The sequence below is a fragment of the Felis catus genome, chromosome D1 (genome assembly GCF_018350175.1).
Source record: "Felis catus isolate Fca126 chromosome D1, F.catus_Fca126_mat1.0, whole genome shotgun sequence".
Classification (NCBI taxonomy): Eukaryota; Metazoa; Chordata; class Mammalia; order Carnivora; family Felidae; genus Felis; species Felis catus.
The window spans coordinates 16,707,871-16,728,367 of record NC_058377.1 but is presented as its reverse complement, the minus strand read 5'-3'; the positions used below and the strand labels follow the sequence as shown (position 1 = coordinate 16,728,367).

The 20,497-nt window shown below is 39.6% G+C and overlaps 1 protein-coding gene across 6 annotated transcripts in view; it reads right to left on the bottom strand.

The window, feature by feature from the left end:
• Positions 1-20,497, bottom strand: part of CBL (Cbl proto-oncogene) — an 87,828-nt gene that overhangs the window by 32,468 nt on the left and 34,863 nt on the right. For 5 of the 6 annotated variants that reach the window (XM_045038409.1, XM_045038410.1, XM_045038411.1 and 2 more), the window contains 4 exons: positions 5,399-5,545; positions 2,071-2,227; positions 1,165-1,286; positions 695-832 (listed from right to left, as the gene is read on the bottom strand). In XM_045038409.1, coding sequence (XP_044894344.1) covers positions 695-832; positions 1,165-1,286; positions 2,071-2,227; positions 5,399-5,545 — 564 coding nt within the window. Of the gene's footprint in view, positions 1-694; positions 833-1,164; positions 1,287-2,070; positions 2,228-5,398; positions 5,546-16,097; positions 16,560-20,497 lie in introns of those variants that run through there. The other variant, XM_045038413.1, reaches the window with a different exon arrangement.

The window sequence follows — 20,497 nt, the reverse complement described above, 5'->3', positions numbered from 1 at the left end:
TAATACTTCAAAAAACATACAGGGGCGCCTGCGTGGCTCAGTAGGTTGAGCATCCGACTCTTGATTTCGTCTCAGGTCATGATCCCAGGGTTGAGGGATCAAGCCCCACACCGGCCTCCATGTTGAGCATGGAGCATGCTTAAGATTCTCTCTCTTTCCCTCTGCCCCTCTCCCCCACTTGCGCTCTCTCTCTCTAAAAACAAACCAAACCAAAACAAAACAAAAACAGAACAGTTCCAAGAAGATATTCCCAAACACTGATAGCTCTTTCTCTAGGCCACAACGCCCCAGGCTCTACCGTCTGAGAGGCTGACAACTTTTTCAGTAAAGGGCCAGACGGTAACTATTTTTGGCTCTGCAAGCCACGTAAGTCTGTCTGTGTCATGTATTCTTCTCTGGTTGTTGTTTTTTAAGTAACACTTGAAAAGGGAAAACCTGTCTTAGGTGCGGGCTGTACCACAACGGCCAGCCTCGTAGCTAACAACAGCTACGAGCCATAGTTTGTCAACCCCTATGACTCCTTTTAAATAAAAACAAAAGTCCTACAGAACCTGGAGGTCAAAACAATATAACCTGTTAAGATGCTCCTTGAATCTTAAACTGTAAAAGAACCCTGGAATAAAGTCACTGATGATCAAGTTTCACAACCCCTAAGTTCCTAGACTCCAGCAGATGACAAACAGTAGATACTCACAAGCCTTCCCTGAAGCCGTCAATCAGGGCTTGAAAGAGAGGTTTATTGTGTGGGATTGTCTGGAGAATGTTCCCGTCAGCAGTGACGTACCCAATAGCCCACTGACCCAGACGAGTGCAGCTGAGCCGGAAAATGTAACTGTGAACAGTGAGGAACAGAACCTTTTACATACTTGTATTCGGGTGGAAGCTGAGACAGAGACAAAAATCAAAAGGACCACCAATAATAGATTCTATGATGACTACAGAGCAAAAGCAAGAAACACATAAGCTCAATTTTTAAGTGGCTTGAAAGCATTTATCAAACCCTAAGATCTGAATCCGTCAATTCCTCTGGTGAACAGATAGCAATCCCAGTAAAGAAACGTGGCCGCTGGGGAACTAACACAAGATCGTGTTTCCTCCTTTCTGGCAAAGGTCACAAGAAAATAAAATATAGGAGGATAAACCTCTGTGCTTCAAGGAACTGACCTTCCGGGTTTGTGAATGAACTTCTGGAGCCGAGCTTTTACTTCATCATACGTCAGGAAAGCCATGTATCCGGGATGAGTTACAGCAAGACTGTTCCAGTTCCTGAGCAAAGAGGACCACGGCTAAGGGAACAAGAGTTCAATCAGACCACTCAGCTCAAGACCTAAAACCAGCTTCAGAGCAATGAAAAACAGAAGGAAAACAACCTTGATTCTCAATGATAAATTCTCCATTTACTCTCACCAATTTTGAATTATGTTGTCACTCTGAGGGAAACACGGTTGAGATAAGAGCTTACAAAAACTAAGAAAAAACAAATATACACTTACAGAAAGATTTTTTTCATAAAATGAAATTCAAGACATTCTAACGCAGTTCTACTGACAGGAGTGAGGTTAAATGGCAACAAACAAAAAAAATCAGAGAAACAGCAGGACCCACACGTGCAACTAAGAAGTTGCAAACAAAGGCTTATGCAAGTTTGGCTACATGCACATTATCTTTATGGAAAGAAAGAAATGAGCTCTTTCGAAGCTCTCAATATTAACAGTCAAGAATTTCAATACAATAGGAGAAAAAGTTGGAAACAATGTCCAGCAACAGGAAACTGATTAAACAGATCATATTATACCCATTTTCTGGACGTTCCAAAACCATTAAGACAATGCAAAAGAAGACTACTCACTAACAAAATGAAATAATAAATATGAGGTGAACAAACCAGATCATATAGTTATTTTTACCAATAAATAAACAAAAATACAGGGCAGTGGGGGTTTTTTTGCTTATAATTTCTAGACTAAAAATACTTTTATACAATAAACTTTCAAATGTTACTTTTTTAAAGAGCTCTCTCTTCAGAAAAGTAGCAACAACTAGTTGTTAGTTTTGTTTTTAGTATCCTACCTGAAAGAGTCTTGTAAAGATGTCAAATTCAAAAACTGAAATATAATCATTGCAGGTCAGATCAATAGTGGATTTCAGAGCCATGGCCTCGAGCCCGGAACTGATGGGATGCACTTCGTGAAGGGCCTGTCGGAAACTCTTCCAAGGGACTATTGTCCTGGGTGGGGGGTGGGGGTGGGAGGGAAGGCACTGAGTGAGACAACAGACAATTCTGGGCATTGCTAAAATAACCAAGGAAAAGAAAGCCACATGAGGTCTTAAAACCAATTTCAATTCTCTTAAAGAAGCTAAGCTATATTTTGGATTGAGAAGAGAAAGGGAGTAAACGATGTATTTCTTAACTTTCTAATGCATACATTAGTAACAGAGACATCTTCTTCCACTATTCTTTGGCAGAAGGTCACAAACTAACCCCTTTCTCATCTTTCTTCACACATTTGTTCCATTTAGGGAAGCATGGAAAGAGAGAGGAAATTACTCTTTTTATATAATAAATGCAACCTCTGGCCAGGCCTCAATTAACAGAAAGCTTATGTTTAAACTAAGTTTTTTTTTTTTTAAATATTTATTCATTTTGGGGCGCCTGGGTGGCGCAGTCGGTTAAGCGTCCGACTTCAGCCAGGTCACGATCTCGCGGTCCGGGAGTTCGAGCCCCACGTCAGGCTCTGGGCTGATGGCTCAGAGCCTGGAGCCTGTTTCCGATTCTGTGTCTCCCTCTCTCTCTGCCCCTCCCCCGTTCATGCTCTGTCTCTCTCTGTCCCAAAAATAAATAAACGTTAAAAAAAAAAAAAAAGTCTCTTAAATATTTATTCATTTTGAGAAAGGCTGCACATGCATGTGCACGAGCGGGAGAAGGGCAGAGAGAGGAGGGGAGAGAATCACAAGCAGGCTCTGAGCTGTCAGGGCAGAGTCCAACATGGGGCTCGATCCCACAAACCGTGAGATCATGACCTAAACCAAAATCCAAGAGTTGGACACTTAACCAACTGAGCCACCTAGGCGCCCCAAAATAACTTTTTCTTTTCTTTTTTTAATTTTTTTTTAATGTTTATTTATTTTTGAGACAGAGGGAGACAAAGCACAAGTGGGGGAGGGGCACAGAGAGAAGAAGACAGAATCTGAACAGGCTCCGGGCTCTGAGCTGTAGGCACAGAGCCTGTCGCGGGGCTCAAACTCAAGGACCACGAGATCATGACCTGAGCCAAAGTCAGAAGCTCAACAGACTGAGCCACCCAGGGGCCCCCAAAATAACTTTTTCAAAGCATGAAATACATTCTGAGTTCTTTGAGGAACTCACACTCTCAAGGATGAGACAGGAGGAAATAGGCTTATGGCACAGGAGCAACAGAGTTTGACAGGGATGAGGGATAAATTATTAATATAAGTGATTAAACCCCAGATAAGGCAAGCACTAGATATTATGGGATTTCTATTTCTCAAAACACAAGTTCATTGCCTTTCAAAAGTTTTAAGACATCAAGTGGCATTTTGAACTCTTTTCTAATGTAGTTATTAAGTTAAAAGAAACAAAGTTAAACTTATTCCCATCCTCTTTACCCAGATTTTTAAATCACTAATTATTCTGTTTTACATTTACACATATTTTGAAAAAGGTGGCATTTAAAAAGAAATGTACATTAGGATCTGTATATTCGATGAAAAAGTTTTATTGTTTTCTATCTTTTCATTTCCTTGATCCAAAGTTTCAGAGGACATACAAGAACATTTATATTAATACTTAAGAGCATAAGCTTAATTCATGAATCTGTCTGTCAAATTTAAAACTTCTATACATCAAAAGACGATATAAGGAAAGTGGAAAAACCAGCTACAGATTAGAAGATACTTGTAATGTAAGTAACTAACAGACAATCCGTATCTTACAAGAGGAGAAAGAGTAGTAAAAAGGACAAGTCAGGAAGAGGAATAGGCAAGTTAGAGTAAGAATCCTGACTGGTCACACTTGTGAAAAGATGCTCAGTCTCCCATGTCATCAGGACTATAAAGCAAAATATGACACCCAATTCACATCACCAGTGTTAGCCAGACTGTGGAGCTACTGGAATTTACGTACACTACTCATAGGGATATAAACTAGTATAACCACTTTGGAAAGCAACTGGGCAATATCTGGCAAAGCAGAGGATGTGAAACCCCCTGATTTGGCTATTCTGCTCCTAGCATGGAACTATGAAGAAGGTCCTGCCTATGAAGGCGAATATAATTTTGTTCACCTCAGCGCTGTTTGTGATAGCAAATAATGTGAAACATATGTCCGCTAACAGCAGAACGGATGGGGAGAAAAAGAAATAAATATTCAAACAGAGCGCGGGTCTCAATTGAATCTGCGAAATTTTCTCCAAAAAGAAAAAAAAGTTAACTATTTACACCAAAGCAGGGAAGCAGATACAGTACGTCCTCCCTTATCTGCAAAGGATACTTTGCAAAAACCCTCAGTGGATGCCTGCAAACGCAGGTAAATACCAAACCCTATATATACTATGTTTCGTCCTATACACACACACCTAAGATAAAGTTTAATTTCTAAATTAGGCACACTGAGAGATTAAGAACAATAACTAATCAAATAGAACTGTAACAATATACTGTAATGGAAGTTATGGAAATATGATCTTTCCCTCTCACAATATCTTACGGTACATACCCTTCTTGTGGTGGGTGATGTGAGATGATAAAATGCCTAAGTGATGTGATGAAGGGAGGTGAATCACGTAGGCACTGTGATGTAGTGTTAGGCTACTAGTGACCTTCTGATGAAGTATCAGGAGGATCACCTGCTTCTGGACCACAGTTGACCGCAGGGAACTGAGACCATGGAAAGTAAGACTGCAGATAAGGGGGGGGAGGGGGGAAGCTACTGTACATTCATGTTCGTTATTTTTCTCTATGCTTTCCCATATTATTCCATTCATAAAAAAATAAGTAGGGGCTCAGTCAGAAGACCATATGACTCAGGGTTGTGATTTCGAGCTCCACACTGGGGTTAGAGTTTACTTAAAAAAAGTTGGGGCAGCTGGGTGGTTCAGTTGGTTCAGCATCTGACTCCTGATTTCAGCTCACATTTGTGAGATCACTTGTGACATCAAGCCCTGTGTCGGGCTTCGTGCTGAGCAGGAGGCCTGGTTGGGATTCTTTCTCTCTCCCCCTCTCTGCTCCTCCCCCACTCTTTCTCTCTCTCAAAATAAAATAAACATTAAAAAAAAAAAAAAGGAAAAAAAGTTAAAAATTAGATAAAAAATTTAAAAATACACAAAAGGCCAAAACATATGCTTTAGTTTTTCATAGTTCAAATTATTTGGGCACTTACTTTTCCCCAAAAGCTTTCCTCCAAAATTCTGCAGCGTCTGCTTTCGTAATCCGAAATGTGTCTCCTTGAAAGAGTCCACTTGGAAAGATTCCTTTTAGTTCCGCCAGCATGTGGCTGAAGATCAGTGACAGTTTGGTTAGGTTTCGCCTACAAATGATCAGAAGTGCAATAATTAAACACATAAAGTTATTTTTATTTTAAATCCACTGAAATCAACCTAGTCAGGTGTGTAATTAATATGAACATGAATATACATTTACGAAGAACCTCTTCCAATATACTTTCTGATCAATATTATTCAGAGATATTATAAAACTAGGAAAGGAGAGAGGAAGGAAATGTGCTGTTGACATATGAAATACTCTGTGATACTATCTGTGTTCAAAGCAGGGCTTCAGAAACTGTTTTTGCTCTAACATCATATGAAAGATGCAGATAGAACAAAGACCGTGGCACTCACTAGATCTACTCCCATTCCCTCCATTCAAAAGATGTCCTACAGTAAATAGAAAAACTTTAACAGGAATATATTTTACGGCTTTTAATCTAACTCAAGCCAAATACCTCTGAGTATTCACTAATATGAACAAATCCACGTTTTGAAGATGACAGAGGACTCAAAGGTACTTACTTGAACACCTCGACTAATCTACTCACAAAAGAGAGGAAATGCTAAAAAAGCAAAATAATCAGAATAGCTTTGTATAAGCTATTCTGGATTTTAAAACGAATCATCATATGATTCACACAAATTAAAAAATAAATTACTAATAAATTAATAAATTACAATTCTCAATTTAAATATCTAAGACCTAACAAATATTTTCACTTAAATCAGACCTTAAAGAGGTTAAGTTTTACCAAAACAACTCCTCATCCTATACCAAAACTGAAGTGCTAAAATCCAAACCATGTAAAAATTCCTAAGTGAATATGCTACTATTCTGCTTTGACAATCAGGGAACTTATTCTAATAACCTGTTTAATCTCTGCTTAATGAATGGAATCATAAAGATGCCACACAGCTTAATGTACTGAGTTATGTAATCACTGTGTTGGGGCACCTGGGTGGCTCATTCGGGTAAACGTCCAATTCTTGATTTGGGCTCAGGTCATGATCTGAGGGTCGTGGGACTGAGCCGCAGACGTTAAGATTCTCCACCCCCTCTGCTAGCACTCTCTCTCTCTAAAATTAGAGAGTCACATGCTCCACCCAGTGAGCCAGCCAGGCACTCCTAGGTGCATACTGTAATCAGATTACCTTTCTTATCTTTAATGTGCTGTCACACAGAAAAGATACGGACAGATGCTTTACTGTTAAGCACCAAACCAGCTACCGTCTGCACTACCTTCCCTGTCTCAATCATTGGTATTTCTGTATTCAAAAGTCTATTCTTGTCATGAGTGGCTTATAAAATTTCAAGTCAATTCATAATCAAATTTGATCATCTAAAAATTCTCTTTAATAGAGAGAGACTTTTCTCTTTATGTTATAATGGAGATCCCATCTTTGTCTTTAATGTATAAAATGCTGCACCAAAGTAACCAAGTCTCTCTGGCCCTGACTCTTGTGCAAAATGCTACTGAAATCTTTCCAGTCAGCTTTTCAACAAGTCCGCTCCACTTTCCTGATATGCCTTCTTGCACTTGTAGCAAGTTATTCTCTTTCTAGTTTCCTACTTGTTTTCTGAAAGCACCTACAAAAGTGATAATACATTCCTTGAAGCCAGTCTTAAAATAATTCCTACGCTAAACAGATCAAGTGTGAGACAGGAATCCCAGCACTTATCCAATCCCTGAGCTCCGTCAGCAGTTCTCCTCCCGGCACTCGGAGCTCCTTCCATTATGGCTTGCTAGAACTTTTACTATTTTACCAAAGTTGCAACAAAAATCATAAAGATCAAGGCTGTATCACAGAATGGGGTGCCTGGTTGGCTCAGCTGGGAAAACACGCGACACCTGATCTTGGGGTCGTGGGTTCCGAGTTTCACATTGGGTATAGAGAGTACTTAAAAATAAAATTTTTAGGGGCGCCTGGGTGGCTCGGGCAGTTAGCATCTGACTCTTGATTTCAACTCTGGTCATGATCTTCCAATTTGTGCGATTGAGTCCCTCTTGGGACCTGTTGGGATCCCTCCTGGGATCCTGTTTCTCCCTCCTTCTCTGTCCCTCCCCTACTCCCTCTCTCAAAAATAAATAAACTTTAAAAACAAACAAACAAACAGAAAGAATATATCACGAATATATCTCAGAAGAATTCTGCAACACAGAACCTGGTAGAAAACGTGCAAAGCACCAATTATTCCCAATGACCTTACTTTCAAGTCGTCAGCGGGACACAGTAGACTGAACCTCAATAAACATAGATCACATTCTGCCAAATGTTAATCTTTAAAGAGAAACAAGTGAGAGCCCAGGATTTCCTTAAGTTATGCCAAATTGTTGAGAACTTACTATGTGTAAAGAACTATGCTGGGGCGCCTGGCTGGCTCAGACAGAACTCATGCGACTCTTGATCTCAGGGTCGTGAGTTTAAGTCCCACACTGTGGGTATAGGTTACTTAAATATTAAAAAAACAAAAAACAAAACAAACTATGCTAAACAGTACAGCAGAGTAATATATGTATAATATGACCAAGAAGATATTATATCACACTCGCAAGGTTTTAACAGCTTTTTCAGGACTCTTATTTCCTCCTGAAAGTATCTTTCTTTGGTTTCTCTCATGCTGTCCTCTCTTGGTTCTCCTACTGGCTTTGTCTTTCTTTGGCTTTTCTTCCTGTTCTCTCAACAGAGCTATTTCCCAAGAATATGCTCTCGGCTACTTTCTTTTCTCTCTCCGTGTAATCTCTTGACTCTTCCTTCACAATCAGAAGCTTGAGAAACACTCTGCAAGCGATTCCCAAATCTTAAAATCTGGTAACTTTCCAACTGCCAACTATACTTCTCCATTCACATGCTAACACCTCAAAGCAACATGTTCAAAATTAATCTTCGTTCTCAAATCTGTTCTGTCTTCATATTCTCTGTAATGACAACACCATCTTACTTCCCACAAATTCAAAACCTTAGAAGGGCGCCTGGGTGATTCAGTCAGTTAAGCATCCAACTCCGACTTAGGTCATGATCTCACCACGGTTTCATGGGTTCAAGACTCACATCGGGCTCTCCACTCTCAGCACAGAGCCCACTTTGGATCCTGTGTCTCCCTCTCTCTCTGCCCCTTCCCCGCCTGCACGCAGGAGCGCATGTGCGTGCTCTAAAATAAACATTAAAAAAATTTTTTTTAAATAAAGAGTTTCTGAAATATATATATGTAAATATAAAGCTTAGAGTTACCTTGGCTTCTTCCACCTCCCTTATTCTCCATATCTGACCTATTTGTCAATTTGCTGACCACTGTTGTCTTCCTACTTTTAAACTACATGATTTTAATTGAAGTTCGTTGCTACCCTCCCCCACCTACTCCACAATTCAAACTTCAGTCTTCCACACAGATGGCCAACAGACACGTGAAAAGATGTTCAACATCACTCAACATCAGGGCAATGCAAATGAAAACCACAAAGAGATATCACCTCACACCTGTCAGAATGGCTCCAATCAACACACAAGAAACAATTGTTGGTGAGGATGGGGAGAAAAAGGAACCCTCATGCACAGTTGGTGGGAAGTGAACTGCTGTAGCCACTGTGGAAAACCATACGGTGGTACCTCAAAAAGGTAAAAATAGGGACGCATGGGTGACTCAGTCGGTTGATGTCCGACTTCGGCTCAGGTCATGATCTCCCGGTTGGTGGGTTCGAGCCCCACTTCGGGCTCTGTGCTGACAGCACCGGAGCCTGGAGCCTGCTTCAAATTCTGTGCCTTCCTCTGTCTCTGTCCCTCCCCTGCTCACACTTTGTCTCTCTCTCAAAAATAAACATTACCAAAAAAATGTGGTTAGGGTGAGGGGGAGGAGGAGGGAAGTGGTCTCTAGTCCTATGATTAGGTCTCAGCCTTTTAAAAAAAAAAAAAAGGTAAAAATAGAACAATCCTACAATCCAGTAATTGCACTACTGGGTATTTACCCAAAAATTACAAAAGCACTGGTTCAAAAAGATACATGCACGCCTATGTTTGTAGCAGCATTATTTATAATAGCCAAATTATGGAAGCAGCCCAAGTGTCCACTGGCTGATGGATAAAGATGTGTGTGTGTGTGTGTGTGTGTGTGTATACACACACAATGAACTATTACTCTGCTATAAAAAATGAAGCTTCCCATTTGCAACCACATGCATGGAGCTAGAAAGTATAATACTAAGTGAGATAAGTCAGGCAGAGAAAGACAAATACCATATGATTTCACTCATACATGTAATTTAAGAAACAGATGAGTAAAGGAAATAAGATAGGCAAACCAAGAAACAGACTCTTAACTACAAGGAACTCTGATGGTTAGCAGAGGGGAGGAAGGTGGGAGACGGGTGAAACAGATGGTGGGGATTAAGGAGGGCACTTATGATGAGCACGGGGTGATGAATGCAAGTGTAGAATCACTAAACTGTACATCTTAAAACGAATATTACAGGTTTTTTAAAAATTTATTTTGAGAGAGACCGAGAGAAAACAAGCGGGGGAGGGGAAGAGAGAGGGAGAATCCGAAGCAGATTCAGCATGGACATAGGGCTCGAACCCATGAAACCGCAAGATCATGACCTGAGCCGAAATCAAAAGTCAGACGCTTAACCAACTGAGCCACCCAGGCACCCCATTATTACACTGTACATTAACCAACTGGAATTAAAAGTAAATACAGTAACAAAAACAGACTTCAGTCTTCAGTCTCCTCCTGTGAAGGTGAATCATGCCACATATATAACTGCCTTTTTAAGGAGGGGAAAAAACAATTTCCACACTGCCAGGGGGACAAAACCCAAACTCAATTTGGATTTGAAGACTTTCCGCTGACTTGAATCTAAGCTACCTCTCTAACTAATTTCTTACTTCTTCACGAGTATGTTCTAGCCAAACTGAATACGTCATCTTTTCTCATACATACTACCCTTGTTCACTTTCCCACCTGTAAGCCTCTGCTTATCAGTTTCCCTAGTCTGAAATAAGACGCAACTTAAATGTCATTTCCTAAGAAGCCAGCTAGAAGTAATGAACCACTCAAATACCCACAGCACGTTCACCGCAGCTCTCATGTCATCTGAACCCCTCTTGTACTACCGTTATCTATGTACACGAGAGCTAAATCCGTTTCTAACGGGCATTCACATCCCTTTGGGCAGCTGCCACCATTTCTAACCTTCGTTATACCTTCAGAAAACACTGCCTACTAGTGCTAGGCTCTAGGGATGGATGCAGCTATGAACAAAACAAAATCTGGCTTTTTGGCATTCCTGTTCCCATGGGAGAGCATCAGGTGGTGGGAGAAAAGTGCTTTGAAGAAAAACAATGCAGCCTATGAGAAGAGAGTCATGGAGAGTTGCTGTTTTAGAGAGGGTCGTCTTAGGAACCTCTCTTTTGAGAGTTGACTTCTAAGCCAAGTCTGAAGCAGGGGCAAGAAGGGAGTCTGGGATGACTGAGCTGTGTTGGCATCTTTTCAAAGAATGTTCCAGTGAGATCTACCAAGGGTCCAGCACGATGCTGGATCAGAGATAAAATATACACACCAAAATCATAATGAGCAGAAAGCTATTTTAATTTGTGAAGCCACAAAAAAAAAAAAAAAAAGAAAAAGAAAAAGAGAAAGAAAAGAAAAGGGAAAGTTATTGACCACAAGGATGTAATGGCACCAGGCACCTAAGAGCAGCTCAAAGTGCTGACTGAAATAGTTACTGAAAATCAATTTGAGACACTTTCCTACTCAAGGATGCATCCCCAAAAAGCCAACTTACATTTCTGAAAACCACCAGAGTTGTGCACCATAAGCATCATACTTCTTAAAAGGAAATTAAATATCTATAAAAGCCCATGGGTCACAGCATTTTGTAACTGATCTGAGTTGAAATTCTGTTCAATAACATTTTAAGGCCGCTGGCTTATGGTTGAGTGCTGTGTATAAGGCTGAGTTTAATCAGCAGAATCCGTCTAAACATGTAATCTTAGAACCACGAGGCGTGATGGATATTTAGCTTATTACGAGGTAAGCAATACTTTTCAAAATTCTGTCAGCAGTTACTTCAATTCACACAATATGTTCTAACAATTCTCCAAAGAGCCACAAAGGAACACAACTGTTCTATTTTTTTATAAATACCCTGAAGACAAAACTTTTCTTAAGTTCCAGCAGTAGCAAGTAATACAGGTTTTACTTTAACTCATGAGGTATTTGAAGAAGGAAGTCATTTTTTTTTAATGTTTATTTTTGAGAGCGAGACAGGGAGCAAGTGGGGGAGGGGCAGAGAGAGAGAGAGAGAGAGAGAGAGAGAGAGAGAGAGAGAGAAAGGGAGAGACAGACAGACAGACAGACAAAGAATCCCAAGCAGGGTCCAGGCTCCAAGTTGTCAGCACAGAGCCCGAAGCGGGACTCGAACTCACAAACCATGAGATCATGACCCGAGCCAAAGCTGGATGCTCAACCAACTGAGCCACCCAGGTGCTCCCATTTTTATTACCTTTGACACCAAACATCTACACCTAAGTAACCACAAATTCTACCCTCTAGCTTCCCTCCTCCTCTTCTCTTACCTCACAACTTCCCCATAATAATCGAATGCTGACTCAGTATACAGTGTCAGTTGTTTTCAAAGTTCAGACCAGTGTCAGCTCTTTCCCCCTAACTCAGGTCCTACTCTACAAGCCAACATACCTTTGTACCCGAGGCCTAAAACAATGGTTACATTTTCTGTGTATAGTTTCAGTTAATAAGGGACTAAGATTTCTATGTCACCAATACATAGCTATATTAAAGATTAAAGAAGCAATATAGCTCCTGCTTTAGCTTCTAAAGTAGAAAGATAAATACAACTTGATAGGAATCGCAATCACCATTTCTATAAATCAAACAGGACAGTGTTGAAAAGTAGCCTTTATATGAACACGAGATAAACAGAAAACTCTTCAAATGATTCCAACCAATGAACTTACCACACAAAATACTGAAAAACAAGCCATCTTTAGAACTCATGGCCACAAAGTACTTTGCAGAGAAAGAGGAAATGAAAAAAAGAACATAGTATGGGGAGATAAATTAACTCTTTATATTAAAATTTATAGTACAGCAACAATTTATTTCATGAAGAAAAGGGCTTTTCAGAAATAAGTATTAGGAGATTGAGATCTTTTAGAAACCAATGATGACTTACAATAGTTAGTCCAATGTATTCATAAAGATATTCTCACTTAGGGTTACGTTTCTGAAACTCCATTTTGGGGGCGCCTGGGTGGCCCAGTTGGTTAGGTGTCTACTTCAGCTCAGGTCATGATCTCACAGTTCGTGATTTTGAAATCCATGTCGGGCTCTGGACTGCCAGTGTGGAGCCTGCTTGGGATCCTTGCTCCCTTCTATCTGCCCCTCCCCTACTTGTGCTTTCTCTCTCAAAATAAATACATGAACTTAAAGTACGGTCCTTAAAAAAAAAACAAAAAACTCCATTTTGATAGTAATAAATTCTGTAACTCACAAGCATGGTCTGTCTATTCTTTCTACAAAGGAGTATGTGAAAATATATGTGAGAATAGTTAAAAAGACTAGAGATCTAAAATGTATTTCCTGGAGGGGATGCGTGCGTGGATCAGTTGGTTAAGTGACCGACTTTGGCTCAGGTTGGGATCTCGTGGATCGTGAGTTCGAGCCCCATGCTGGGTTTTCTGCTGTCAACACAGAGCCTGTTAATCTAATGTGGTAAGTTAAATATTGTTACCTATTTGGGGGTGCCTGGGTGGCACAGCTGGTTAAGTGTCCGACTCTTGATCTCAGCTCAGGTCATGATCTCCTAGTTCATGAGTTCAAGCCCTGCCATCGGGCTCTGTGAGGTTGTTGCAGAGCCTGCTTGGGATTCTGTCTCTCCTTTTCTTTCTGTCCCTTCCCTGCCTGTGTTCTCTCTCTCTCTCTCTCTCTCAAAATAAACTTAAAATTTTTTTAAATATTGTTATACATTCTAACATTAGAGACTTGCTAAATGCCAGAATCTGTGAATTATTTTACTCAATTTTCTTTCTGAAGAAATAACACAGGGGCGCCTGGGTGGCTCAGTCTGTTGAGCATCAGACTTCAGCTCAGGTCATGATCTCACAGTCCCTAAGTTCAAGCCCTGCATCAGGCTCTCTGCTGTCAGCACGGAGCCTACTTAGGATCCTCTATCCCCATCGCTCCATCCCCCTTGGTTGCTCTTGCTCTCAAAAATAAATATTAAATGTTAAATAAGTGTTAAAAACATTAAAAAAAAGGTAACACAGAAACATCAAAAATCATCTCAGCCATTTCAAAATACTGTCTCATGTGAAAATGGTTCAAAGACTCAGAAAGAAGTTTCTTTGATGTTTAAAGCAAAGGAAGCAAGACTTTCATAATTTAGTTACTTGAAGAATCTAGGGGACAGGTATAGGATTGGTGTCAAGTTCTTTCAATGTTTCTGTATGAATGAAAATTTTCATAGTAAAACACTGGGGGGAAACCCCAATAATTTAGGCTGAAATGTGTTTTAGTATTTGTGGACCCAATGAACCTGTATTTCCCAGTGGGTAAATTTCAAAGTGATTAACACTTTTAATACAATGATTCATAAATAGCTACACAACATTATACAGTATCATTTTGAAGTTGTAAAACATTCTCCCAAATGAGGTCAATATAACCCATTTTTTGACATTTAGCCATGGTGTGGGCTAAGGACTCCACAGAGATGATGACAAATTAATTATACTGTTGAATGGTGAAATGATCAATGTTTGTAAGTACTTTATGTACTGGTACCATGTCAGTGATAACTATGCTGCTTTCCTAGTCACTGGACTCCAAAAACCTTACATGCAAACACTAATGTCATCCAAAGAAAGCTGACTGAGAACATAGTGACATGACATTTATAACTCAACAGCAGCATCCTCTGCTCAGAGTAATCAGCTTTAAAAATAGATACAACGGAACTTCTTTCAACAAGCTTCACAGGAAGTCAATAAAGTACTGTTTAGCTCTTATCTGCTTAAACTGCTTTAAAAAGGGGGGGGGGGGTGCAAAACCAAAAGCATCACCTACAAAAGGAGTTCTGAACCAGTGTCTCTGAAAATATCAATGACCTTTTTTTTTTTTTTTTTATAATACTAAACACACATTAAACGTATCTGTATATTGGTGGTCCTGCCTTTGAGATCCCCAGTTACACGTAACAGACTACCATCACACAACATTAATCATCCAGAGCATTTTGAACTACCGGTTTCATAGAATTCAAAGCTAAAGGGACACTAATGTAATTCACCAAGTGACTGGGAGGGCAGCAGCCCATGTGAGAATCTCTAATACTCCCCTCACACTTCTAACAAATTAATCTTAAAACTCAGACGCAATCTCTTTACTCCCTCCTACACAAAGATTTTCAAAGACTTCCCAATAACCACCAAAAAAGTTCAAACTCCTCAGCTTGTAAATTAAAGCACTTACAAGATGGTCCCAATTCATCCTTCTAAACATATACTACAATATTTTCCCAAACATTCTATACCTTCTGGGGCCCCACACCTTTCTTGATGGTGTTACATCAATACATGCCTCCCTCTAGTTCTAATAGTTCACATTAAGAGATTATGTGTCAGATGCTTTGCTAAACTACATGCATACCTCCTGTGATTCTCACAATGCTTTGAGATAGGAATCATTAATCCTACCTTACAAATGAAGAACAAAGACAGGGATATTAAATGACTCACCCAAGGTCATAGAGCTAGTAACTGGCAGAGCAGGTCGTGAGCCCAAGCTGGTGGGAATGATATATATTTCCTTTCTAATGCCTGTGGTTACTAAAATCCTGCCCAAAGTTCATTCTAAATGCTGTCTCTTTGGTGTATGTATTGGGTGGGGTGGGCATGGGATATTTAACAGCTTTCATTTAATGCCTTACTCTCCAACCCCAGACCCCAAAGCATCTTAATTCTTGGCACAGACTTCATGGGGCGCCTGGGTGGCTCAGTCTGTTAAGATTCCAACTTTGGCTCAGATCATGATCTCTCAGTTCATGAGTCTGAGCCCCACATCGGGCTCCGCACTGGCAGTGTGGAACCTGCTTGAGATTCTCACTCTCTCCTTCTCTGACTCTTCTCTGTTCTCTCTCTCAAAATAAATAAAACCTAAAAAAATAAAATAAAAAATAAAATACTTAGCACAGGTTCCATCATGTCCTGCTTTGTATCAGCTGTCTCAGTCCCCAACAGAATAACAACTCCTTAGGGACAGGAGCAGGTAAAGGGTCTTACACACTATCTCCTGCAGTAGTGAGCACGCTGCCTTGCACTTAACAGGCGTTCAATAAATTTGTAGAATGGAATTAGAAAATATAACTTTACCTTTTAAATAAACTTTTTATTTTGGAATCTTAGATTTACAGAAAAGTTGCAAAGATAGTACAGAATGTTCCCATATACCCCTCATTCAGTTTCACTTTCTCCTAATGTTACCACCTCATGTTACTATGGTACATTCATCAAAAATAACAAACCTTCATCAGTATGGTCCTACTAAGTAAACCCCAGACATTATTCAGGTCTCACCTGTTTCTTCCATTAATGTCCTTATCTGTTTCAGGATCTAATCTAGGATACATAACATTTATCATCATATATCCGCACTCTCCTCTGGTGTGGGATAGTTTCTTAGTCTTTGTTTTTCGTGACCTTAAGAGTTTCAAGGGTTACTGGTCAGGTATTCTGTAGCACATGCCCTCAAGGTGTTTAGCTGATTTTATTCTCATATTTTTGACCGTGCTTGAGTTTACAGAAAGAATGTCATAGAAGTGAGGTGCCCTTTTCATCACAACAGGGCATATGTGAAGTCCACATGACATCACTAGTGATGTTAAGCTTGACCATTTGGTTAATGCTGGGAGTGTCTGCTTCTCCACTGTATAGTTATTAGTGGAAAAGATTTACTTTTTCACAGATCTATTCTTTCTTTCCTAACTCATCTGAAACAGTGATCACTTATACTAGAGACAATATTTTAAAATAATTATTTCTGGGGTGCCTGGGTGGCTCAGTCGGTTAAACATCTGACTCTTGGTTTTCGCTCAGGTCATCTCACAGTTCGTGGGACTGAGCCCCATGTTGGGCTCTGTGCTGACAGCATGGAGCCTACTTGAGATTCTCCTTCCCTCCCTCCCTCCCTCCCTCCCTCCCTCTCTCCCTCTCTCCCTCTCTCTCTCTCTCACCAAAGCATAAGAGACTCTTAAAAACTGAGAACAAACTGAGGGCTGATGGGGCGGGGGGGGGAGAGGGGAGGGTGGCTGATGGATATTGAGGAGGGCACCTGTTGGGATGGGCACTGGGTGTTATATGGAAACCAATTTGACAATAAATTTCATATATTTAAAAAAAAGAGAGAGAGAGATTCTCTCTCTCAAAAAAATGAACAAATAAACAAATTTCCTAAAGAGTTTAAAAATAAAATCTGACTTCTCTATATTTCAAAATAACCTTTGAATTTATTCAACCAAGTTCTGAAAGGTAACTATATAAGTTATTATATACACTGAAGCACTTGTCTGCAGCTAAAAGCATATTAACCCTGAGAACTGATTACTACTTCTCTATACCAATTCTTTAAAGAATACACAAACACGTAAGTAACATAATGCAGAAATCTCCAAAACTTCTCATATCCTCCCACTAACAAATGACAAAACCACCAGGCAATTTTCAGAAAGCTCATTCTGTAAACTTAAAAAATAAATTTAAAAATATAAGGATATATGGGGCACCTGGGTGGCTCAGTCTGTTAAGCATCTGACTTCAGCTCAGGTCATGATCTCACAGTGAATTCGAGCCCCACTTTGGGCTCTGTGCTGACAGCTCAGAGCCTACAGCCTGCTTTGGATTCTGTGTCTCATTCTCTCTCTGCCCCTCCCCGATTTGTGCTCTCTCAAAAATAAATAAATGTAAAAAAAAATTTTCTTTTAATATATGGACACATTATAGACAGAACACATTATACTGAGGAGATAGCTCTAATAGAATCTAATCAAATATGCAGAAAGTCTATCTGGTTAGCATTAATTATTTACCTCCTGAATATATTAGACATTAGACGTTTAAATACATGGTTTTTCCCAACAAATACAGAGTAGCTACTAAACTTTGCTATCCTCAAAACTTGGGAAAGAACATGGAATTTTCTATAACTATCTGAATCTAATGCTTCTAAGGGATCAAAACTAGAGAAATCTTCATCATTGCCATTCTCTTCAATGTATTTTCCATGAAATATAATCCTCAGGCTCACAATTCTGTATCTCTGAACAACTCTGGTATTAGTATTTTAGCTATTAGTATTACGAATTAGTATTTAGTATACAGTTTATATATGTAAAGGTGTATATATAGTATATATGTAGTATATAGTATTAGCAGTATTTTATCAAACTTAACATACTTTATTAAGAAACCATCAACAAAGGCAACTCCTATGACATAGGAAAGAACGTCTTCCTCGACGCTACTGTCTAGTTAGCAAAGCAGACTTGCACACTTAGGAAGACTCTAGTAAGTACTAAAGTCAAGTAAAAACCAAGTGCCATATGAACATGGGTGGGAGAACCACAAATTAAAACTAGTAAAATTTAGGAGACCTCTTGGGCTTTACAGAATCTGTAAAACTTCCAACGATGGGAAAGAAAGGGATTCCAGGCCGAGGGAGTGAACCAAGACTCCACAGAGGAGCTCGGAGACTGGTAAACCCGACCGGGATGGCTGGAGTGTATCACCACCGTGGGAGCCTGCGATAAAACTGAAAACGCGGGCAAAACTCAAAATGGAGATTTAGCAAGCTGGGTGGGAGACAGGACAAATGCAGTGGGAAGTCATTAGAAGTCTGCAATCAGGAGTCATATTTAATGTGTTTTAAGGCCATAAATAACAGCAGTGTTGAAGAGTGAATTAGAGGAGAAATGACAAAAGCAGGAACATCAGTTAGGATATACTGCAGTAGAAAGGTAATGGGAGCCTGAACATGGGCAGTAAAATAAGACCGATTTAGGGTGCCTGGCTGGCTCAGTAGGTAGAGGTTGCAACTCTTGATCTTGGGGTCATGAATTCAAGCCCTGTGTTGGGTGTGGAGATTACTTAAAAAAAAAAAAAAAGGAAATATATATACACACACGCGCACACACACACACACACACACATACATGTATGTATTTTTGAAAGACCAATTTGAGAGATACTGCAGAAGTAAAATCAAGAAGAGATGACTGAATAGTAAGAGATGGTGAACAGGAAACTCTGAGCCTGAGCAACTGGGATAGGGTTATTCCCATTTTTATAGTAATAAATATACAATATATTAATATTTTATAGTAATAAAAGCTAACACTTTTATTAAAGGCTTTCTATGTGTCAGGCACTTTATGTATCTTACTATTTAGTTAATTCTCATTTACAATCCTGCCAGATAGATTGAACCATTATCTCCATTTTACAGATGAAAAACCCAAGGCTGAAAGAAAAAGCCTATAACCAATCCTAGCAGTTCGGGCCTATCACCACTATGTGATACCAATGCTGGGAACAAAGCAGCAGCTGCTGGTCTGCTTAGTGAAAAGGGCACATTCTGTGTTCTGACACGTTGAGTGTGAGGTGTCCGAAAGATATTAACACGGCAACATCTAGCCAGCCGCCTGAGAAAGAGGCAGGGAAGCAGATGTGCACAGGATTGTTGACACGACTGGGAATGGAACGGCCTGTCTGCTCCTTCCCTCACACAGGACAATCCAACTGAAATGATGGCGTTTTGAAAAAACGTGGAGCGTGTGTCTCCCTTTGGGAGGAGTGTGGGGGAAGGTGGGATGAAGTCGGAACATGAGTGGCAGACTTGTTTTATAAAAAGCAGAACAAATCCATGTGGAAGGTTGTCTTAAAACAATGGGCAGCCGGTGTCCCAAGTGAGCCACCTTTCTAAGAAAATCATGATTTTCTACTTGTTCTCACATAAGGCAGAAATTAATGCCATCTCTTTGGACCCAGTCTTTGTTTCTCAGTATCTTTTATAGACTTGATGAAAATGCATTTAGCATCCTAGCGCATCTCCCTACATTCTAAAATTTTAGGGGTTCTATCACCCATTCATATTTCCCAACAGGAAAATCATATGGAACCTGTATATTAGAGCCACCATACAAAAGTAAACCATATTTACTGTGTTCATTAAATTTGGTAAAGTAAGACACATATGATAAAACGTCAACATTGTCAAAGTGCAGAGGTATGTTCACAAATGAAGAAAAATAAAGAAAAAAATCACAAATGTGTCTTGAGTAGAATGTAAGCTATTTGAAAGCTGAAATCTTAAACCTATCATGATGAATTGGTAAAATAAAATCTTCAGAATGTACCAGCTTTTAAAATCTAACACAATTAGACACAAATAAAAATATAGAAGGTATTTTAATAACAGAATACAATGAAATCTATTCCAATAACCTTTACTAATTTACTCATTCCATAAACAGTGAATGCCTACTACATGGCGAGCACTGTTCTTAAACACGTTAAGTTTAGGGGAAATGGACTTTCATTTCAAACCTTGAGTAAACCACAACCCCTAAACAGAGTAATCATCAAAAACCCCCTCCCCAGCCCTCACACACAGACATAGTTATGCATGCATGTATGCACAAGCATGCACATTAGACCATAACAGTACTACAGAAGAATTTTTACTGAATATTTCCCACAAAAACTAATTATTTTTGCAAACGGTCACAAATACAGAAAGAGAGTAACTCATTTTGATTACTTCCATAGTCAAAAGACCATGAGAAAAAAATTCTATGCTAGTTTCACTTACTAACATAGATGAAAAAATTGTAAACGACTGTTAAATAGAATCCAATGAAGCATTTATGCATCATTATTAACCAGGGTTGATCCAAGCAATGCAAGGATAGTTTAGCGTCACA